Source organism: Xyrauchen texanus, chromosome 24, assembly GCF_025860055.1.
Source record: "Xyrauchen texanus isolate HMW12.3.18 chromosome 24, RBS_HiC_50CHRs, whole genome shotgun sequence".
In the NCBI taxonomy this organism is placed as follows: domain Eukaryota; kingdom Metazoa; phylum Chordata; class Actinopteri; order Cypriniformes; family Catostomidae; genus Xyrauchen; species Xyrauchen texanus.
Window position 1 is genome coordinate 4,045,015 of NC_068299.1, and position 24,757 is coordinate 4,069,771.

Genomic DNA, 24,757 nt, shown 5'->3' on the forward strand with positions numbered 1-24,757 from the left:
TGCATACAAATTTATGCACACATTTTTGACCAACAAAATGCCATGACTTAAATGAAAAGCTACTGTTAAAAATATGATGAGCCTTTCACAATGTGTCCCGGACAATTACAATTTGAAATATGTGAATGCAGGAATGCCAGGAAAGAAAACGGAGTTCGTCAAACCATTTTATGAGGGATTTAATTAGACACTTTCAAGTCAAGCCTATTATATCCATCATAATTTTACAGTATGTCTATGCAAAAGCTACAGAAATGTCAGAAATTGTGTTGTATGGAAAAGAGCAGCATGAACATTCTACCTAACATCTCCATTTGGGTTCCACAGGAGAAAGAAAGTCATACGGTTTGGAATGAAGTTGAGCAAATAAGACATTTTTGGATAAACTATCCCTTTAATGCTTTGTATACAGGTCCTTCTCAAAAAATTAGCATATTGTGATAAAGGTCATTATTTTCCATAATGTAATGATAAAAATTAAACTTTCATATATTTTAGATTCATTGCACACCAACTGAAATATTTCAGGTCTTTTATTGTTTTAATACTGATGATTTTGGCATACAGCTCATGAAAACCCAAAATTCCTATCTCAAATAATTAGCATATTTCATCCGACCAATAAAAGAAGTGTTTTTAATACAAAAAAGTCAACCTTCAAATAATTATGTTCAGTTATGCACTCAATACTTGGTCGGGAATCCTTTTGCAGAAATGACTGCTTCAATGCGGCGTGGCATGGAGGCAATCAGCCTGTGGCACTGCTGAGGTGTTATGGAGGCCCAGGATGCTTCGATAGCGGCCTTAAGCTCATCCAGAGTGTTGGGTCTTGCGTCTCTCAACTTTCTCTTCACAATATCCCACAGATTCTCTATGGGGTTCAGGTCAGGAGAGTTGGCAGGCCAATTGAGCACAGTAATACCATGGTCAGTAAACCATTTACCAGTGGTTTTGGCACTGTGAGCAGGTGCCAGGTCGTGCTGAAAAATGAAATCTTCATCTCCATAAAGCTTTTCAGCAGATGGAAGCATCTCAAAATCTCCTGATAGCTAACTGCATTGACCCTGCCCTTGATAAAACACAGTGGACCAACACCAGCAGCTGACATGGCACCCCAGACCATCACTGACTGTGGGTACTTGACACTGGACTTCAGGCATTTTGGCATTTCCTTCTCCCCAGTCTTCCTCCAGACTCTGGCACCTTGATTTCCGAATGACATGCAAAATTTGCTTTCATCTGAAAAAAGTACTTTGGACCACTGAGCAACAGTCCAGTGCTGCTTCTCTGTAGCCACTGGTTCAAAAGTGGCTTGACCTGGTGAATGCGGCACCTGTAGTCCATTTCCTGCACACGCCTGTGCACGGTGGCTCTGGATGTTTCTACTCCAGACTCAGTCCACTGCTTCCGCAGGTCCCCCAAGGTCTGGAATCGGTCCTTCTCCACAATCTTCCTCAGGGTCCGGTCACCTCTTCTCGTTGTGCAGCGTTTTTTTGCCACACTTTTTCCTTCCCACAGACTTCCCACTGAGGTGCCTTGATACAGCACTCTGGGAACAGCCTATTTGTTCAGAAATTTCTTTCTGTGTCTTACCCTCTTGCTTGAGGGTGTCAATGATGGCCTTCTGGACAGCAGTCAGGTCGGCAGTCTTACCCATGATTGCGGTTTTGAGTAATGAAACAGGCTGGGAGTTTTTAAAAGCCTCAGGAATCTTTTGCAGGTGTTTAGAGTTAATTAGTTGATTCAAATGATTAGGTTAATAGCTCGTTTAGAGACCCTTTTCATGATATGCTAATTTTTTGAGATAGGAATTTTGGGTTTTCATGAGCTGTATGCCAAAATCATCAGTATTAAAACAATAAAAGACCTGAAATATTTCAGTTGGTGTGCAATGAATCTAAAATATATGAAAGTTTAATTTTTATCATTACATTATGGAAAATAATGACCTTTATTACAATATGCTAATTTTTTGAGAAGGACCTGTACATGCACCTTAGCAGCTTGTTTTTCTGATTTCAGTATTACAGTCACTCTCCAGCAGGGGGAGTGTGTGTTATAGAAGAACTGCTCTTGGGACAAATGAGAAGTGAGTTTATTTAATGAGGTGGCTTGGGAGCTGCTGCTACTGTTGAACATGTCTTACAGCATCCCTGAACAATAAAGCAATACAATTAACAGAGCATAACTGCAGGCAGCATGCTAGATATGCAATGTGACAAACTGACAGTGTCTGCAGGGAGTGTCGGATGAGGAAATTTTGTGCATTAACTGTATGATGATTTACATTTGAATATACATCTGAAATGCGTGGTGATCATCACTAATGAGTTTTTATGTATGCACCAGGGTTGTGTGCCATTCAGTATTGAATTGAGAATCCCTTTTACCTTACAATTCAATTCCTGAATTTGAATAGAGATGGCAAGAAGGACTATAATATAAATCAAAGGACTATAATAATAAAATCGAATTTGAACTAAGGAAGTCGAATAAAATGGAATAAAAATGGAATAAAGGAATCACTGAAAGTGTACTTAAAGGAATAATTCACCCAAAAATGAAAATTCTCTCATCATCATTTCTTCTGCAGAACACAAACAACAATTTTAGAAGAATATCTCAGCTCTGTAGCTCCATACAATGCAAGTGAATGGTGGCCAGAACTTAATAAAAACAGCAAAAAGTAATCCATATGACGCCAATGGTTAAATCCATATCTTCAGAAGTGATATGATAGGTGTGAGTGAGAAACAGATACAATTATTTTTTAATAAAAATCTCCAGTTTCACTTTCACATTATTTTTCTTTTGTTTTTAGCGATTTGCATACTTTGTGCATATCGCCACCTACAGGCCAGGGAGGAGTAAAAAAAGGACTTCAATATTGATCCACACCTATCAAATCAATTCTGAAGACATGAATTCCGATTAGATTACTTTTATGATGCCTTTGTTTTTTTTGAGCTTCAAAGTTCTGTTCACAATTCACTTACATTGTGAGGACCCACAGAGGTGAGATAGTCTTCTAAAAATCTTAATTTGTGGGCATAAGGATGAGAATTTAAATTTTTGGGTGAACTATCAGGTTAATAATGCATTTAACATGATGTATTACACACACACATGTTTTGAAACAACATAGATGGGAACTCCTTCAATATTGTTTAAAAAGCATCCCAGGCTGATATCTCGAGAAGTTGGTTGAGAAAATGTCAAGAGTTCATGTCTGCAAATTCCAGGCAAAGTGTGACTACTGTGAAGATGCTAAAATATAACACAGTTTGGATTTTGTTTAGTGACAACATAATTCCCATAGTTCCATTTACATTATTCCATAGTTTTGATGACTTTACTATTATTCTAAAATGTAAAAAAAAAATTATATATAATAAATATAAAATAAAGAATAAGTGTAATTTTTTGACTGGTAGTGTGTGTGTGTGTGTATATATATATATATATATATATATATATATATATATATATATATATATATATTTTTTTTTAAGTTAGAAGTTTACATACACTTTAAAATTATTTAATATTTGCAAACTATAGTTTTGGCGAGTCGTTTAGGACATCTATTTTGTGAATGACGTAATTTTTCCAACAACTGTTTACAGACAGATTGTTTCACTTTTTGTTGACTATATATCAAATGCAGTAGGTCAGAAGGCAATTTCCAAATGCCTGAAGGTACCACGTTCATCTGTACAAACAATATTATGCAAGTATAAACCTCATGGGACCACACAGCCATCATACCGCTCAGGAAGGAGACGCATTCTGTCTCCTAGAGATGAACGTAGTTTGGTGCGAAAAAGTGCAAATCAATCCCAGAACAACAGCAAATATCCTTGTGAAGATGCTGGAGGAAACAGGTAGACAAGTATCTATATCCACAGTAATGGATATCATGAGGAAGGAAAATTATGGGGATATATTGAAGCAAATTCTCAAGACATCAGCTACGAAGTTAAAGCTCAGTCGCAAATGGGTCTTCCAAATGGACAATGACCCCAAGCATACCTCCAAAGTTGTGGCAAAATGGCTTAAGGACAACAAAGTCAAGGTATTGGAGTGGCCATCACAAAGTCCTGACCTCAATCTGATAGAAAATTCATGGGCAGAAATTAAAAAGCATGCACGTGCAAGGAGGCCTACAAACCTGACTCAGTTACACCAGTTCGGTCTGGAGACAACTTATTGTGAGAAGCTTGAGGAAGGTTACACAAAACGTTTAACCCAAGTTAATGCTACCAAATACTAACAAAGTGTATGTAAACTTCTGACCCACTGTTCCACCCAATTCCTGATTAAATGTCAGGAATTGTGAAAATGCTTAAATGTATTTGGCTAAGGTGTAGGTAAACTTCTGACTTCAACTGTATTTATACACATACATCTGTTTTGATGGTTGTGTTCATTGTTTTTACAGTGATATACTGTTTAAAAAAAAATAAAAAAAAGCACTTGGAGAATATATATAGTCTAAATCAGGGGTGACCAACTCTGCTCCTGGAGAGCTACCTTCCTGCAGAGTTTAGATCCAACCCTAATCAAACACCTGAACCAGCTTATCAAGGTCTTTAGGATTACTTGAAAATGACAGGCAGGTGTGTTGGAGCTAAACTCTGCAGGAAGGTAGCGCTCCAGGAGCAGGGTTGTCACCCCTGGTCTAAATAGTTAGTCTAATTACAATGTAATTATTTATGTTTTGAATAATTAGTTGAGTTGTTTGAATTGCAATTCAGTAAATTACTCTTAATTCCAAATGATCATTCCAATTCTTAAATTCTGCCCAACCATGTTATGCATCTGTTTGCATCTAACCTCCTCACAGCCCTTGATGATACAGCAGCACAGGTGTCCACAGGGTTTGGGGTTTATCATTGTGTGTACATGCTCTTTGGCCATCAGATCAGTGTAGAACTTTTTGCTGCGTTCTGCCTTTTTCCTGTAAGAAAAAGTCCAGCATAACACTTCATTGAACTTCACGTCCAAAGTCCACTTCATGAAACAACTTGAAACAACGTTCGAAACCAATTTTAGTTCTGTAACCTGACATTTCTCATACAAGTGAAACAGGATAATAAACAAGAAACCAAAAATGTAGGACAAGAATTTTATGCTCTTCAAGCATGTCATTACATTTTGATAAAAGATTACATTTACGAGTTATGCAGTCACTTTTATTCAAAGCGACATTTTTAGCAGTTTGTGTTCCCTGGGAAAAATTTTATCAAACTGATGACCTTGGCATTGCAAGAGCCAATTGAGCCAAAGCAGCGTTTCCCAACCTTTTTTTGCTGAAAGAACCCGCACAGCACCATCAGTTAGGCTGAAGTACTCCTTCACCGACACAAAACCTAATATGTGTACCAAAGACTATATACAGTAATTTAACATTATATTAATAAATAATTATTCATAATAAAAGGATAGTTCTCACATAATTTCTCACTCACACCTCTCACAGCACTTCTGGAGACATTGATTTAAAAACTGGAGTCTTATGGATTACTTTTATGCTGACTTTTTTCAAAATGTTGGCACCCATTCACATTGTATGGACCAACAAAGCTGAGAAATTCACCTAAAAATCTTCATTTTGATTTCTGCAGATGATAGAAAGTCATACACCTATGGGATAGCATAAAGGCGAGTAAATAATGAGAGAATTTTCATTTTTGGGTGAACTACTCCTTTAATAATAATTATATTAATATTGATAATTATTAATGATTCTAATCAATTATATTTCAGGTCTATTTTAGTTATAATGTCCATTTTGCTTAAGAAGGAAATAAATGGTCTCTCAGCTAATGCTGTTAAATATACACAGGGACCTCCTAACTAGGTACGTTACGAAATATTAACTTTAGAAATTTTCTTTAATAATTAGATTTTTTTTTTAGCATAAATATGATGGCTTGGAATGGCAAATTCCAAGAGCTAAAATGGTACTGTCTCTTTAAGACTACTGGCAGCAGATCAGCCAGCGAGTGCAAATTAACGAGAACGCGCATGGTTTCCTTATTGCATGCGTGCTATGTGTGATTGGAATTGATGTGTTGTTTTTTTTGTTGTTTTTCATCAAAAAACTGTAAAAACTAAAACGTTTATTAAAAGGTTATAAAAGGGTTATTAAAAGAGGCATTGTTCACAGACAAATAGATTGCGTGGGCCTTGTCTTTGGACACACACACATTACAAGAGAAGAGTCAAACCAAACTTTTACTCTCAACACGCAGTGAAAAGATCTCTGTGCCAAACTTCACATTGAGTAAAAGATCAATATCGGGATTGTTCAAAAGAAGATTGTGATTATTTGGAAAATCGATATTTTATCCATCCCTAATTTCAGTATTGTAATTTGAAGCCATAAATGTAATGTAATATACAGTCCTTTGTCTCAGCCCAGCTTGATTTGTCAAAACTTTACCTTTCCGACTCCAGGGACATCAGCTTGGCGACATCGTAACAAATTCGAGCATCCAGCACTACGCAGTTTTCATAAGCTTGCCTTTATTGAAAACAGAGATTGAGAAAAACAGTGAGAAATTGCTTGTGAGACATGTTTACATAAATCACGTGTAAGCATTGTTTGCTATAGGATCTGTTAAAACAGTAAAAGTATTTACTACTTCCCACTTTCTCATTTAACCTGGCTTTATAACACAGGGCTGAGAGTCTTACAGGAGCCAGACTTCACTATCGGTATAAAGTCTGGCGTACACTCTAGCTCACTTTGACAGGAAGGGGCCGTCTGAATAACAAATGACCAGCAACAGTTTTTATATGACACTTGGGGGATGGCAAATCTGAAATCCATTACATTCCAACAATATGCATGCCACAAAGGAGTATGCTTTTTTTAATCAATGGTGTAGCAGTCTTTGTGAAAGGATGTATAACTGTGTAGGCATTGAAGATGTTAGTGGAAAATGCCAGTAGCCAGCATAGGTTTCAGCTGTGAAATTAATGGAAGAGTAATGATAAAATGCTTACAAAAATACCAATAAATTGATCTCAAATTATTTTTCTCATCCGGCTTGTGACCTTAAGTTACTTAAAGAATAGTTTATTTAATAGTATACTGTAGCTTTATCAGTAATTGAATCCTGAGTTTAAACAGCAGGCGTTTAGTATAAAGTTTAGGTAAAAATCCATTGATATTTCTCACTTCGCGCTGATAGTTTTGCTTGAACACATAACCTACTGGTTGAGTGGTCGCATACGATCTAGTCGCATGAGTTGAAATAACAACAAAGCAGTCTAACTGATTTTTTCCACATGACCTCTGGGCATGCCATCTTGAGTCCACAGGGCTGATGTGTCTTTTCCCAATTGGCTGCAGTAAGAGAGATTACAAAGTACACATCCTGCCCTCTCTCTCTAAATCTGTCTGATGGTCACTCGGGCACCACAGTTTGTCTCATACTGGAATTCTTTGCCAGAGAATAAGTCTAAAGACGTCCACGGTCCCCACACATTTTTCAGCAGTAAATTAAATTAGATAAACATGACTGTGCCACGTGACCACCTAATTAAATCAGTTAAGGCTGCCATTGTCTTACTTGGACAAGGACTTATACTAAGATTGGGCAAGTCCTCATGTTTCAATTGAAACTTTGAGGCTTGATGGCATTTAAAGGTAGCGTGTGTAATTTTTTATTTATTTTTGTTAAAATATGCAGTTTAATGTACAGAGACAATTATAAGTTACACAAGTAACCATTCATGGTTTGACTTCCTGAAGAATGCAAACATTGTGGTGCAAGACATTGCTCTGTTTCAGTTTTCCGACATGACAAATTCTGTCTGAACCAATGACTTAAGATTGGGGCGGAACAATCTGTTCATCCAACCAATGGAAGTTGGGGGTAGGGTGAAATGGGAGCTAGCAGTATTTGCAAAACCTGTTTGGATACATACATTCTTTTTGTAATTTCGTTGGGTGACACAGGTAGCACAGACATTATATGCTTCAGCTTTAAAGATGATGAGATGGAGATTTTAAGTAGTTTTGGTCTGTGACACAAAATAAGGAGTGTTTTCACCAACAACAACTTACACAAAATGCTGCTTTATTTGACTGTCTTCTGCATATTTTGCAATCCCATTTATGAATAAAGTGCGTTTCACCTGTGAACAGATTCAAAGAGAAGACATGAGAGCATTTCATTAACTTTTAAAGGAAAATTCCAAGTTCATTAGAAGTTAAGCTAAATTGACCTAATTTGCTGCAAAGTGTTGAAGAATTTCCTTTTTTACGTATCCTTTTCTTTTTTTTTTTCTTTTCTCCCCAATCTGGAATTCCCAATGTGCTCTTAGTCCTCATGGTGGCGTAGTGACATCAATCCGGGTGGAGGAGGATGAATCTCAGTTGCCTCTGCGTCTGAGACCATCAATCCACACATCTTTTAACATGGCTTGTTGAGCGTGTTACCGCGGAGACGTGGCACGCGTGGAGGCTTCACGCTATTCTCCACAGCATCCATGCACAACTCACCACGTGCCCCACTGAGAGCAAGAACCATTATTATAGCGGCAACGAGGAGGTTAACCCAACATTACTCTGCCCTCCCTAGCAACCGGGCCAATTTGGTTGCTTAGGAGGCCTGGCTGGAATCCCTCAGAACATCCTGGATTCGAACTAGCGACTCCAGGGGTGGTAGTCAGGATCTTTACACGGTGAGCAACCCAGGCCCCTTATCCTTCCTTTTCTTAAAATAATTTAATAAAAAATTTAGGTTACAGTGAGGCACTTACAATGGAAGTGAATGGGGCCAATTTTTGGAGGGTTTAAACAGAAATGTGAAGCTTATAATTTTATAAAAGTACTTGCATTAATTCTTCTGTTAAAACTCATGTTTTATTTGAGCTGTTAAGTTCTGTAAAGAGCTGTAATATTTTTTTGTTTGTTTTAGGGCTTATGGCAACGTCATCAAGGCAACAAAGTTGTAAAATTGGATATAACTTTACACAGAAAAGGTTAGTAAAGTGATTTTAATCACACATGCACATACTTGATGTCTTGTGGCTATACCTTTGAAACAGAGTATTTTTTAGGTTTACAGATTGGCCCCATTGACTTCCATTGTAAGTGCCTCATTGGAACCCAGGATTTTTGCTTTTTTAAAGAAAAGGTGTGAAGAGTCAAAATTTATCCATCCATCCATCCATCTTCAACCGCTTATCCGAAGTCGGGTCGCGGGGGCAGCTGCTCCAGCAGGGGGCCCCAAACTTCCCTATCCCGAGCCACATTAACCAGCTCTGACTGGGGGACCCCGAGGCGTTCCCAGGCCAGTGTGGAGATGTAATCTCTCCACCTAATCCTGGGTCTTCCCCGAGGCCTCCTCCCAGCAGGACGTGCCTGAAACACCTCCCTAGGGAGGCACCCAGGGGGCATCCTTACCAGATGCCCAAACCACCTCAACTGACTCCTTTCGACGCAAAGCAGCAGCGGATCTACTCCGAGCTCCTCACGGATGACTGAGCTCCTCACCCTATCTCTAAGGGAGAAGCCCGCCACCCTTCTGAGGAAGCCCATTTCGGCCGCTTGTACTCGCGACCTAGTTCTTTCGGTCATGACCCAGCCTTCATGACCATAGGTGAGGGTAGGAACAAAAATTGACCGGTAGATCGAGAGCTTTGCCTTTCGGCTGAGCTCTCTTTTCGTGACAACGGTGCGATAGAGCGAGTGCAATACCGCCCCCGCTGCCCCGATTCTCCGGCCAACCTCCCGCTCCATTGTCCCCTCACTCGTGAACAAGACACCGAGGTACTTGAACTCCTTTACTTGGGGCAATACCCCCTTCCCTAACTGGAGTACGCACTCCATCGGTTTCCTGCTGAGAACCATTTAGTCAAAGAAGTCAAAATTTATTTTAATAAATATTATGCCACAACCGCTGTCGATTGAGCTTAACTTCTATTGAACCTGGAATATTCCTTTGCTATTAAGTGATTTTTAAAAACGAAATATGAAGATAAATAAATATTTCACTGTCATCACTCACACTCATTTCATTTCAAACCCATGACATACTTTCTTCCATAAAACTAAATATATTGACGCTGTTCTTTCCATACAATGAAAGCATATGTAACCAGGGTCTTATGAGTACCAGAAAGTAGTTTTCTAAAGCTAGGGCAAGACCATCAGCTAAGAACAAATTAAAGTTTGGTCCATTCCTCACACAAAGCAGTCATATGAATTCAGAAGACTAAGAATGTAGCGCACAAATCACATGGTCCTCAAAGTTTTGGTTCTGCTTTATAGAGCTACAAAATTTCTCCATTTGTGTCCTATGCAAGTAAGTCAGTCATTCAGGTTAGGAACAACATGAGGGTTAATAATGACAGAATTTAAATTTTTTGGGTGAACTGTTCCATTAAATTGTTTTGAGGAAGTTTAACTGCAAGTTGTCTCCGCTCACCAAGTCGTCTTCTTTGTAGTGCATCTTTGAAGTGTGTCTCCTCATGCTGTATACGGTCAGTAACAGATATAAGAAGGCAAATGTAGTGTGCAGCCACAGCAGGTTATTGCTGAAAGAGAGGAAACAACAAAACATCTAGAGATGTTGCATTTCATCAATCAACAATCATTCAGGAGTTCATCACAAAAGTCTTTGGCATGACACAAGCTTACCCAGACTTCAAGTTGGCTATTGTAGTTCGCCCAAAACTGTAGGCATTATATTCTGCAGGAAGACAAAGTGAGTCATCATATGCCAGTCTCACCTGTAGTCATGTGAATTGGCATTCAGAGGTGTAATTATAGATGACTCGCACTCAAACTTTCATGACTCACCTAGTAGGTCTCCTGAGAAGTTGACGGGCAGGACGATGCCCACGGAGAGCACGCCCACCACCACCAACAGACCAATGATGTGCCGCTGGAACGAGAGGTAGTGTACAGCGTCCTCACCACACTTCTCCCTGATCTCGTCATCTCTGAGAGGGGAGAGATGCATCAGTACACCGTCAACATGTACTGCGCGATCTCAAACACATCGGGTTTTATCACCTGCGCTCAGTGTTGGCAACGTATCAGGGTTTATTTTTCAATAAAGAGTGGCTGAATATACCTCATCCTGCTTATTAAATGGCTACTTACTGAATAAATGGACATGAAATACTGATTTGCATGGAAATCATGTAATAATATAAGAAAGAGACCGCAGAATCACTAGAAACTGAATCACGCAGAAACAAATAGAATCTATTTTTATAGCTCTACAGCAGTGGGGATTTCTTTAAGACTGCAAGGGAAGCTCAGCTTCCCCTATAATGTCAAAAAAATAATGGTCAAATATGTACTATTGTGTAAACAATTTATTGACTAAAAATGCATTAGAACACGTTCATCTCGAAGACGAGTTCGTTCAGAATCAGCTACATTACATATAGCAGTTCGGCTGACTCGATTTACTTCTCATACATTCCCGTAAGCGTCAGTGCATTTCCCTGTTGAAGCCGAGCGTCCATTGACTTCAATGGGGCTGCTCTGAACAGTTTTTTCAGTGCTCGAAAATAGACGGTCATTGGATAAATGCTGCGATTATGTCCGCCCACGGACGCTCAGCGTCTCTGGGGGTGAATGAGGAGTGGGCTGGCCCGGACTCGGGCTTCAGCGTGATGATTGGAGGATCTGTCGAAAGACTGCATCTCCTTTTGATTGACAGCGAATCTGTACTATAAGAAGTCACTGAAGCTATTTACGCTCAGTCCTATCGCGGATTTCTCAAGTGTAGTCGAAAGACAAACTGCTGCAACCTATTTCTTTATATTTGTTTGGCGAAATTGCTAGTCAATTTGCATAATACATTTCACACAATTATACACCACATTCCTTGTTTCAGTTTTACCAAGTTTAATACATTTTGTTTTAGAGCGTTCGTTAGTTCGTTCGTTCATTCATTCATTCATACAGTAGGCTAGGCTAGCGTCGATGCGGGTGAAACTGCGCACGATGGCAGACGGTGCTAATATTGTCGACCTGATTTTGGCGAAGCCATTTGAAAGTCTTCCTTACGAGGAAAAAATTAGAATTAAACAGCAGGGCAGATCAACACCTAAGATTGATTTAGTGCAAAAAATAGGGTAAATAAGTTTATAATGTAGGCCGAAAATGAGCTTCCCCTCTTTGAAAGACCAGCAGCCGCCACTGCTCTACAGCCCATCTTTAAGCTGATGTAAGATACTTTTTCCTATCCCATCCCAATATGCGGAGGTAGCATTCAAAACATTGTGTTTTTCGTTTGAGCTCCAACATTGATTTGAGAGCAGACATTATCAATTCATCATCTCAATAATATAATCATTCCGACATAACTTAAGATTAGTATGCAATTCAGGTCCCATTAACAATGACTCAATCAGGCTTTCGAATGTCAAGTAAAAAACGGAAGACTCACTTTATCCTGAAGATGGCAGTTAGCCAGGAACATAAACCCTGCAACAGAGACAGAGATCATTACATTCACAGCACTCTAACTATTGCCTGTCCATCACCTCCACATTTAGAGGGTCACAGTCTCTAATGTAGTTTCAGGAGCCATTAGAGGCTGTGTGGGTGCATGTGACGCAAGTTAACTTAAGTGCAGATATTCTACAGCAGACAGGCAGATGCAAACAAATGGCTATTAAAAGGCTTAGTGTGTGTTGTTGTGAAATCCACAGGTGTGCAGGTTTTAAGCGAGATGGAGCTATGGCAGATGACAAGTGAGAGTGTCTGGGTATGTGTATTTCGAACTATGAACATGATAAAGGGAGAAAAATAGAGAACAAATATGTGTGTGTGTGTGTGTGGGGGGTACAGTATATTTGGAATGACATACTTCTTGCACTACTTTTGCAGTATGTATTATGTGCAAAGAATGCAGATTTTCTGTATGCATGGAATACATGGATGGACTCCTTATTTCGTCAAAATGTGCAGTTTAAGAGCAGAGTACACATGGAAAACTTTATTTCATAATGTTATGCAGTCCACTTGCCCTTACCGTCAATGATGAATGAACCGAAGGTAATATTACCTCCAATTTTTAGCATCTAGTTTGACTCATTCCTTAATTGGACCGCCAAGAAAATGAATAAAACATTGGATTAAAATCTTTTGGATTCATTTTTATTTTGGAGATTATAACTGGAATTTAATTGCTAATGTCTGACTCTTTTTGAAAAATATTTAATCAAATTTTTATAATTTTTTTCATTGGTTTATACTGTATTTCCAAAATTTTAATGGAACTTCAATTGCTTCTTTTTGAGTAATTTTTTAATTGGTCCACCAAGATAATTAAAAAAAATATATATATAAATTTTTTTTTAATTCATTTTTATTTCAAAGATTATAACTGGACTCTAATCGCTCCTAATTTACTCATTATTATTAAATTGGACTGCAGAGAGAATTATATCAAAATTGGATTAAAAATATTTTTTTAATTCAGAGATTATAACTGGACAGCAATTGCTTATTTGTGACTCATTACTTAATCAGACCACCGGGACATCTAATTTTCATAAAAACTTTAATACAATTTTATTTACAAAATTACAACTGGACTTCAATTGCTCCTTTTGGACTTATTATTAATTTGGACCACAAAGATAATTTCTATGAAAATTGGGTTAAAAATCTTTTATTTATGATTTTATAACAGGATGTGCCTTTAATTGCTAATTTTTTACTCATATAATCAGACTGCCATGAACATTTTGTAATCCAGTTTTCATAAAATTTTTCTGAATCATTATTTAATTGGACCGCAAAAAAAATGTTATGACAACTGGACTAAACATTTTTTAAATTGCTTTTATTTTCCAAGATTATAAATGGACTCCAAATGCTCATTTTTTATGCTTCAACTTGCTACAGTTTGAAATAGTGCACACTGTTTCACATACCAGTTAAACAGTTGCCATTGGCAATATACAGTATACACTTGCAGTAAGCTAGTATTCTTTTCCAAATATAGCCTCCACACTAATGAATGTGCAAGCTACTTACATAGTCTCTTTGGTCAAAGTCGACCGAGCTGGACACAGAGGTGAGCCGCTCATATCGGGAGTCAGCAGGCGTCTGCATGGCGGAGGCCACACTGAACACAAACACACGTTATTAACTACCTCTCACAGCACGGCACTCAAGTTAATGTATGATTGTACAGTCACTGAATTGCATGCCACGTCAAGTATTTGACAATCAGGATTGTAGCTTGTAGGTGTTGATAATTGGGGTCATGTAATATGCAATCAATAAGTAATCAATAAGAATCGTGCATGATATTACAAGTGTTCAGAAGAATTCAGAAGACTTGGAATATGGCGCATTAATAGTTTGGGCTACTTTTATGGTGCTGTTTTGGAGCTTGACAGCAACCGTCCCCATTTACTGTCATTGTATGGAAAAATCTTCTCAGGATAAATTTGTTGTAAGCCAAAATAAAAATTGATGGCCACTGCTAGGCCATCCAAGCTTGAATGACATGTTGGGCATGCAGCAAGTGACTGCGCATACACACACAAAGTTAGCATCAGTGAGTTAGAGGCAAGTTACACACAGATTGTAAACAAGGAGATTGCAGTGGAGCTAGAAAGATGATGAATACACAAAGACAAGGAGTTTATAGAGTTGATTAGAGGCAGAATGAAAGTCACAGTTAAGAAGAGAAATCAATCTTGGGTAAGAGGCCCAGAGACAAAATACTACCTTTACATAACAGTTGGGTGTTAATCAGTACATAGCTACATTGACCAGAAACATTTGGACTGATTAAATAGGAACTCAGTTCTTAGGACACTAGATAATGGGGCACTTGAAATTTGCACTCTAGTGCCAGAACAATCCTGCTCACTTAACAATGACTAAAACTATGAAACAACTGGATGGATCACATTTCTATACCACCACAGGATGTTTTACCTCTCCATGTAAGCCTTGTCTCTGTGGGACATATAAGGTGCTAAGACACTAGCCAGAATGTGCAATCTTGAAGAAGAAGACATATGTATTATTTAAAGGTGAAGTGTGCCTTGTTTGTTTAAATACATGTACCTAACAGTTAAAGATGTGCAGAGTCTATGAGTAACCATTTCTTATACAGTAGGTCGATGTGAAACAGGGAGTGAGGATATATCTTGGCAACGCTATGTTTATTAGAAACAAAAGTTGGTATGCTTCTTTAGGACCATAATCTTAAGGTTAAAAATGGCTATTCTTGCGTGTAACTTTTCCACCATGTGTCCTAATCATGAGATCGGTGTCTATGGATGGCTTAGATCAAGAGGATTTCAATGATACCATTTCTTTCTGTGATTGGCCATATTGCCTTGCCACCATTTATTATTTTATTTAAAAGTCTCTTGAATGCTTTGTCAGATTTCAAAGGAAATGGGTATGCATCATCACCATCATGTCCTGAGGGTACCTGAGCAATTTTGAGACAGCCTCGCCTATTGTTCAAAACATAACTAACCAAAACTTATGACATTGTTGAGATTAGTCAATTGAGTGTAAAGCTGTGGACTACAGATCTAAAGGTTGAGGGTTTGATCCCCACCTAGACAGAGTCTTACAGTTGAATTTTTAATTTCTTTTGTATTGTGCTTACTGAATAGTTGCAGGGCTGTCCCCAATCATATCTTCTTGCAGCTATTCTTATCATTCTTCTTTCCTTTTCTCTACAATGGGAGTTTAAGGCAGCACTACGGACCATAAATAGGAACATTATCATATTTTATGATATATATAAGATTCACCTACTACAGTGGTCGTGATTTTGGATTGTGACATTGTTTCTTTAGCAGCTACTCCAACAAAAAATGGCTCAGATGATCTTCAGAACAAGCCACACTGAAATGACTCAACATAATGTAATCTCTGTTGAAAAGTTATGCCAATATGATGTTAACTATTGACATCTGTGCTTGGTTGTGCTAACTCTCAGCTTACCTGTCAACCTTGAGGCAGTGCGGTGCAGTATATAGTGCGAAAAGGTACAGATTCTATCCTGCCCTGAATCAACTAGTGAAGAGATGTGGGCTAGGGCTGGGTGATAGGACGATGCAATCGTATATCGACGATATCTTACAAAGAAACTGATGCCGAATTCGACACTCAATTGACCGATGATGTTCGACACTATCGAGAAATGGCAAAACCATGGATCTGGGAAGTCAGCAATGATTATTATTATCTTTACATTTGTAATTGTCTTCAGTTCTTTTTTTATTTTTTTTATTTTATATTATCCCCTTTTTCTCCCAATTTGGAATGCCCAATTCCCACTACTTAGTAAGTCCTCATGGTAGCGTAGTTACGCACTTCAATCCAGGTGCCAGAGGACAAGTCTCAGTTGCCTCCGCTTCGAAGACCGTCAATCCATGCATCTTATCACGTGGCTCATTGTGCATGACACCGCGGAGATTCCGCATGTGGAGGCTCATGCTACTCTCCACGATCCACGCACAACTTACCATGCACCCCATTGAGAGTGAGAACCCATAATCGCGATCACAAGGAGGTTACCCCATGTGACTACCCTCCCTAGCAACCAGGCCAATTTGGTTGCTTAGGAGACCTGACTGGAGTCACTCAGCACAACCTGGATTCAAACTCACGACTCCAGGGATGGTAGTTAGGGCTGCAGCTAATAAGTATTTTGATAATCGATTAATCTAACGATTATTCGACTATTCTGGGATTATTGCATGATATTGAAAAATACCTCTAAATGACATTCACTGAATAATTTTATTTCTTTAAATGTTTTATTCAGAAAAGAAATTCACTGCAAAAAAATAATAATATTGTTAATAAGTGATTTTGACTTGTTTTCCATTAAAAATGTCTAAAAATCCTTAAAACAAGATACATTTAATTGAGAAGCAATATATAAGATATTTAGACTTGCTTTAAGAGAATGTATCTTAAATATACAGCAAGTGTTTTTGTATATACGTGTATTTTTTTACTTGGTTATACTTCTGCGAGTGCAGTAAAGACAAAATATACTTCTAATGATCTATTCTCTAAAAGCAAGTCTAAATATCTCATATGTTGCTTCTCAGGTGAATGCATCTTTTTTTAAAGGAGTTTTAGATATTTTAAAATATTTGTATTTTGAATATTATATTCAACATTCTCAGGTAAGAATTATTTCCTCTGCGGTATAGTAGCTAAAAAATTTTATATTGTTTTAAAAGAGTTCTACATATTTATATTGGAGAACAAGCCAAAACAAAAACAAATCAAAAACATATTTTGTTGCAGTGTATAATGGGGTGAAGACTACCCTCTCTCACCTTTCTGTTCACTTCAATCCATCTTTAACTCACCAAAAACAAACTCTCTCTTATTAATAAAACTGCGTATTGCCAATTTTCTTCATGATAAGAAATGCACATATTGAATCATATATTATGATTCAATAAGTCGCGAGCCAATACATTATAATCTAGCTGCAGCAAGAGTACATGCTCTCCCCGTGACAGAGTGTGCAGTTTCAGTCTCTCCCCCTCACGACTATTTGACAATGAAAATGTTTGTCGACAAACAACATAAAGCTACTAATTGTTTCAGCCCTAGTGGTAGTCATGCTATTAGTAATTTTCCACCTGTTGTCGTTGACGGATACGTGCATGATTTCAAATGCAGCCGTTGGAGACAGCGAATGTTTGGATTTAGGTAGTTACAAGATTTTTTGATCACTTCTTTACTTTAATTGCTTTTTTTGTTACGTTTAACTCTTTCCCCGCCAAACACGGAATTTTCCGTGTTTTATGAAAAAACGCTTCCCCGCCAAACACAGAATTTTCCGTGTTTTAGGTGTTATACGGTAAGGAAGACCCCTCCGCATGTTTTGAAAGAGTAAACAACTCTTTGATCAAAGAAACAGACTGCGATCGTCTCAAACATGAAGTGGAGTATTGAGAAGCTCAAAATATCAGACATAAACATGCCTTTTTCTCAGCTTTTTGTCTGAAATGTTGTTTTTTGACAAAACTGACCTCTGTTCAAGTCGCAATAAAAAAAGAACAAATGAAGATAAAATAAAATCATTTTTTTTGCCTAAAAGCAGAGGCTCAGATCTTTATTGTGATATATAGCATCTTCATATATTCATGGAAGAAAATATTCTGCGGGCCATTAAAGTTTAGCGAAAATCGTCAAAAACCCTGACGGTGGCTGGCAACTTTTTTTTAAACGCTGGCGGGGAAAGAGTTAAAGTGCAATTTTAATTTAGAAATGTATTTTATGTTTTTCATGTTTTAATAAATAAATTTCATTTTAAAAGCAAAATTAATAAAATAAAAAATGTCAACGACCCTCGGCAGGGGGGTTAAAAATATAACCGTATATTGCAATGTTTTTAAGGCGATTATCGATAAAATATTATTTACATATTGCCCAGCCCTAGTGTGGGCTTGATGTGCATGTCATATTCAGCACAGCACACAGAACATACACATTACACAACTAAATTCATCTAAGCCATAGCTTGGTGCAATGCTTGCCATTTTGGTGCTTGGTCCTGTAGTTGCTGCTTGCAGCTATATAATAACTTTTAAATGCAAATGCAAGTAAAACTGTTGCACTGTACAACCCTGGTGTAAACACTGGGTCTCTATAGCGTAATATTTCTCTGTTTGTTTGAGCAGCCCGACATGTCAATTTCTGGCTCAAACATGTCAAGCAAGGGGTGGTAGGAATGTTTGAAAAATCATTATTTTTGTAATTCCATTTGGTGCCACTAGCTGTGCAGAAATGACTCACTTCACCTTTAAAAGACACAAATTTATGAGACATAATGAGTATTGAAAACAAAAGAAAACCCAAACGACTCTCTGGTAAAGAAATGTGACAGATAAAGACAATAGAAAGGGTTAAAATTAGTAATTAGAGAACAGATCCACAGTGAACGAATCCACCCAAAATCCACACAAGAGAGCACAAAGCAGAGGAAACGCCAGAGGGTAAATTCAAAAGCAGACAAGGAACAAGATGTCCTTGGAAGGGAGAGACCAGAAGTGTATAAACACCACATACTATTCCTGATCGTCCAGACGTTGATACTGCTGATTCCGCCTACTAAAAAAAAAATGTGATGCGTTTGATGAGCTTACCTTTGACGATAATTAATTTGTCAAATATCTGTCATAATTTATTGCCCTTGGATACCACCACATTTTGATGCAATGAAGCGAATATTGCAGCATTTTGATGGCTAATAAGCATTAGACACAAATATGTTCAAAAACACATGTTAAAGTAAAAGTTAAATTCTGTCATCACAACAAAATCATACAGGTTTGGAACAACATGTGGGTGAGAAAATTATGACATAATTTTAATTTATGGGTGAACTTTAAGCAGTTATAGGCAATTTGGTATCTGATTAGAATGCTTAACAAATAGCTTGTTGATTACTGAAGTCTTATCCAGCAAAATATGTAAATCATTTTTTTTGTGTGAAAATGTTACATAACTGTGTGACGAGGAGGAGGGTGGGGCCAGGACGTGACTATGCACGCCAGGCCTCCAATCGGGCTAATCAGACGAGGAGAGGGATAAATGCAGAGGAATGTGGCAGTTAAGGAGAGAGAGAGCCACACGAAGCACTTCGTGCTTATCCCTCTCCTAGGCTGATTATCCCGATTGGGGGTTGGGCGTGCATAGTCATGTCCCGGCCCCACCCTCCTCCTCATCACAAACTGACTATGTATTTAAATTAAACACTTGTCTTTATTTGCATTTCAGATACCTGGAGAGCTATATATTAACATTCCTATTCATCTCAATGGCACCAACAGAAGTACACAGAGTAAACTTAGTTGTGAAGCCGGATCACGACATTGTTAAACCAGTAGTGACGGCCTAAAATTAGAATTGCCGCATCTGACAGCTGAGAAGTATTTGATACATGACCTGACAGGACATCTGTATAATCTCTACACATATACACTCTGCCATGCACTTACATGCCGCTCAAACCAGTGTCCAAATCGCATGATGTGTGATTGGAGGGTGAGGTCAGATTACTAACTGAATCAAACGCACAGGCTAAATCCATTACAAGGCTCTAACCAGAGCATGCTGCAAACTTGTGGCATTCAACGCAAGAAATGTTTCTGTAGGATCAGCAATTTTCTCTTCTATCTGACCAAATCAGAGCTGACTGATATATCCTGTGTCAAGCTGCATATATCTAGTCTGACGATTGTAATAAACCCAGAGAATGTCCCTCGACACAGCAAAGATGAGTGATTGTTTGGGGTCAGATTGGGGTCAGCTGAGGCCACAGTATGAGAAATGAGATATTGGGAACTGGGATATAACCGTGCTGGTGAAACACTGCAACGAGATGCAATTAAGAACATTAGCAAAATCTTGCTCGATTGTAAAGGAACAGCTGATTTCAGTGATTCTCATGACAAACTCACGAAGAAATGTCAGAATCAGATTTCAGCCCAAAATTATTAGTACATAAATACAAAAATCAAATTTGGCATAAAGAAAAATTAATCATGTTTTTAGGATCATTAACTTTGAGGAATTGTAACACAATTTTCATAACATTGAAGCACATTTTCTATCAAAATGTCATAACATCTGTAAAAAACAACAACAAAAAATACCGAATTATAATTGTTTTTTTTTTTACTGCAAAATTATTATTATTAAAATAATGATTATCATAAAAACTATTTAAATTGTAAAGTACAATTGCAAGTATGCCTCATGGTAGTATTTATTGTACTGAATTTAAATTATGCTTATTTTAATAAAAAACAATTGTGCATTACAATAAAAATTATTTGGGAAGGAAATGTACGTAAAAAAAAAAATAAAGGAAAAAAACGTTTATATATATATATATATATATATTACATTAAAATAGTCTTATTATGGTGGCACTGAAATAAATATGCAGAATAAAAAAAAAATTATTAGGTATTATTGAAAGTTATTGCATGAAATAATTTTACCTGTCAGCGTCCGATACCAATGCGAGACGGCCATAATCCCACGCCACTTTCCGCAAGAGTGAGAATATACACAGCAGCGCCTAAAGAGCACAGCACACAGAACATACACATTATACAACTAAATTCATCTAATTTCAGACATGCTTTCAAAACACTTTCTCCCAAAGACAAACTCTGCTGTGATTGGCTCCATGTTTTTTGTCACATGACTCGACAAAATTGAAAGTTTATCCTTTTACTGACAGCACAGAGTCTTCTGAACTGAGATCAGTCAGTTTAAATGAATTCAAATGATCTGTTGCGCAAAGCGAAGCCAAAAACAAATGTCCCTGCAGAAGGACGTGGGGTCGCCCGAAGTTAAGGTCATATATATGATAGTATACAGTACTTCAAAACGTTGACAATTTTTATTACAATTTTGCAGTCTCTATCTTCCGGCTAAAAAGACCAAGGAAATGTCATGACATCACAACGCTGCTGAGAAATGGTCCAATCAAATGCTTTCAAGAACGAGAATGCACACACACCCCTTACACCCGGCAGCATGCCTTTCTGTGTTTTAATTGGTGCCGATGATACCTTCGCAGAGCACTTCGAAAGGAGAACAACCCGTGCTCTAGGGTCGTTCCCACCAGAATTTCTAATAATAATCACTTAAAAGGTGAGATCTGAATGACCATTGTCACCTTATGGCCCTCATAAGCTCTCACAGTGGAGGCTAATTGTTTTTGAATGGAATAGTGCATAGGGATGATCACTTCAGAATGGAACGTGTGAGCTGGATGCAAAGAAAGCGGTTTTTCAGATGGTAAACTAAAGCCAATAGGCTATTTGTAAAAAAGGGACAAGCTGTTCGACATGTCCCATGCCAATTTCATGTTTCACTATGAACTACGTAAACACACCAGAGAAAACTGCGCTTGTCAAGGCAGTTCACTGGACTTTAAGAAAGTAAATAAGGTCAATTTTGATTTCATGTTGACTTTAAATGACACATTTTGACACATGTATGACAAACAAACATAAACTACTGTAAGCTACACTCAGCGCACCAAGAAGAACATAAAGTCAAGGGCGAGAACGGTGGGCACTCCTCCGAAGGGCAGGCCCTGAAGCACGGTGCTGCGGATCCGGCCCGTGTAGCACCAGTCCTTGGAGCTGTTGGCGCTGGAGCAGTTCTCCAGGTCTGTGCAGACCTCAGCTTCACCCATCCCAGCCATCGTGAGCAGAGCTACGACAACTAGCATCCTTAGCACTGCAGCATCCTGAAGCACCACCTGCTAACAGACAACAGACAGATTATAGCATTGAGGCAAAGCTACTGAAAGGTCCAAATGACTTCTTGGCAAGTGCACATGACCAGGGATAAGTTTGGATACACCTGCATATTCTTTATTACCATATACCACATTTTAGAATAATAGTAAAGCCAGTAGAACTATGAAATAATGAAAGTACAGGAATTATGTAATGACCATTTAAAACTCCAAGGCCTTCTTAAGAACTGGCATATCATTTAGACCCCGTTTCCACCTGGTATTAAGATGTGTCTCGGTTATCCGATCAAATGTGGTCAGGCGAGGTCACATCGCTGTTTACACCTGGTCTTTTAAATGCGTCTTCTGTGACCACTTGTGATCGGATTTGGAGGGGAGGGACTGTTTCATGACGAAATACATCAACCACTATGTCAGTGTGTTACTGGAAGAAAATAAACCTCACCAAAGTCAGAAAGAGAAAAAGTGTGAAAAAATCTGAGCACTATTTCTCCCTGATGCAGCTGCAATTTAATCGAAGCACAAAAGCAACATTGAGCAGAAATTTTATTTGAGTTAATTACCTGTGTTAAACTGAGCTGTAGATGTACGTGCTTCTCACAAGTGTCCGTGCATGTTGATATCAAGACACACTGAAGAAGATCCGTTAAGTTCTTGTGTTTGTATCCACTTTTTTTAATTTTCCGATCGGCCGGTAATTTCCCTTTAAACTGCTCATAACCGACAAAGTTTAAACTCTTGTTTTAGAGCAGTGGATGACTGACAGGTGAGGGGAGGTGCTTCACTGCTGCTAGGACGCATACAGGATGGGTTAGCGTTTATATTTTAAATGCGATACGTTCAAAGAATTTAGCGCACAACACAGTGTTGCTCTTTTCCTCCTCAGTGCTGTTTGGTATGTCAGGGCTGCCTACTGTTTGAGAGGTTTGACTTGACTTCCTCCGTAACGCTTTAAACTAGAAAAGTCTCACTAGAATTGAAATCGGTCACATCAGTCTTGAGGTCTGCACAATATCGAGGGAAGCGCAAGATAGCAGAGTATATCATGATCGCGAGCTGGTTCCGTTACACTCGTGCGAAAGTGCAGATGAGAAGCATTTAGCTGATTGTGAGATTATCATTAAATCTGCCTTGGCAGCCCTAAACAGGCTATCACTTGGACGGCCGCCGAAATATCTTCAATGGAAGAACTATGGCATTGTTCCTTCCCTGCTGTCCGTGACCCAGTCCAAATAGACCTGCGACCCACCAGTTGAGAAACACTCCAACTCACACACACACACACTCACTTATGTCAGACCCCTCGCCTCTCTCAGACATTTTCTCCGCTGCGTGTGTGTGTATGTGGCAAGTTGACGAGTCTGACAGACAGTCGAGGAGGAAAGGAGATGCGCACGTGTGAGCATGTGAGATTCTCCGTCCGGTTGCATTTTTTTCTCAATACCATAGATAAACAAAAGTACATGGTATGATAACCATCAATTTTCAAACCATGGTATCCTGTGAAACTGGTATACCGCTGCAACCCTACTGACCACATGTAATCAGATCACCCAAAACGCATTTTAATACCAGGTGGACACAGGGTCTTATAGCTGAACAGATTGTTTGAAGCGATTAATTGACGAGTTGGCATATTTAAAGATAGAAATGACACATGCCACAAAAACAAACAATGAGGCCGCTTCTTCAGAAACTAAAGAGAACGGTTTTAGACAGGATAAACTGGTTCAGGACAGGCAATGTATCAGAGAATACGTGAGGAAAAAAAACAACACACATGAGCCACAGCTGAATAATAAATCTGCCTCAACTCCACACACCCACGCACGCTTCTCAGTGGGGACAATAGTATGCAAGGTGTGACTTATGTAACAGTATACAATCTTTTTAGTAAGTAGGTAACTGAAAACTGATCTCCACATTAAAAGATCCAGAGACCACCAAGATTTCTTTTTAACACAAAATGCACAGTGCACTGGCCTGCTGACATTGGCTCAACACAAACACATCTATATTCCTCCTACAGTGACACCAGCCACAAAACAGCTTGACAATAAACAGAAGTTAGCTGGTTCAAGCAGTCTCTCAATGGTAAAATGTAACAAATGCACCAAGTTCTTCTCTAGGGAACACAGTGTAAACTTCTGAGCTAGTGGTGTGTACTTCAAATACTTAAACTGGCTTGAAGAAATGAACAGATCTAATGAAATAGTGGCGTTTGCTAAGGCATGTATCAGTTCTACTATTGCTCATACTTAGGGTTAGGGATTTAAAACGAACCCCTTATCCTAAGAATGAAACATCTGTTTTACAGACATGAATGTTATGTATAGTAAACCTTAAATCTTGTGCTATTGCTTTTCTAAGACTTGCAACTTTTATGTGGGCAAAACAACTTCAAGGAATAGAGCACAACAGTGCCAGTACACATTTTCAGCCAATTTGATTCCAGAAGTATTTTTCCCATATTT

The 24,757-nt window shown here is 38.3% G+C and overlaps 1 protein-coding gene across 5 annotated transcripts in view; it reads right to left on the minus strand.

The window, feature by feature from the left end:
* Positions 1 to 24,757, minus strand: part of tmem63ba (transmembrane protein 63Ba) — a 55,158-nt gene that overhangs the window by 17,043 nt on the left and 13,358 nt on the right. For 2 of the 5 annotated variants that reach the window (XM_052089978.1, XM_052089974.1), the window contains exons 2-12: positions 22,059 to 22,286; positions 21,007 to 21,086; positions 19,067 to 19,108; positions 14,027 to 14,117; positions 12,429 to 12,466; positions 10,823 to 10,965; positions 10,661 to 10,712; positions 10,449 to 10,557; positions 8,081 to 8,151; positions 6,449 to 6,529; positions 4,837 to 4,960 (exon numbers count right to left, since the gene is read on the minus strand). In XM_052089978.1, coding sequence (XP_051945938.1) covers positions 4,837 to 4,960; positions 6,449 to 6,529; positions 8,081 to 8,151; positions 10,449 to 10,557; positions 10,661 to 10,712; positions 10,823 to 10,965; positions 12,429 to 12,466; positions 14,027 to 14,117; positions 19,067 to 19,108; positions 21,007 to 21,086; positions 22,059 to 22,253 — 1,026 coding nt within the window. In that variant the 5' untranslated portion in view covers positions 22,254 to 22,286. Of the gene's footprint in view, positions 1 to 4,836; positions 4,961 to 6,448; positions 6,530 to 8,080; positions 8,152 to 10,448; positions 10,558 to 10,660; positions 10,713 to 10,822; positions 10,966 to 12,428; positions 12,467 to 14,026; positions 14,118 to 19,066; positions 19,109 to 21,006; positions 21,087 to 22,058; positions 22,287 to 22,846; positions 22,882 to 24,757 lie in introns of those variants that run through there. The other 3 variants (XM_052089976.1, XM_052089975.1, XM_052089979.1) reach the window with 3 other exon arrangements.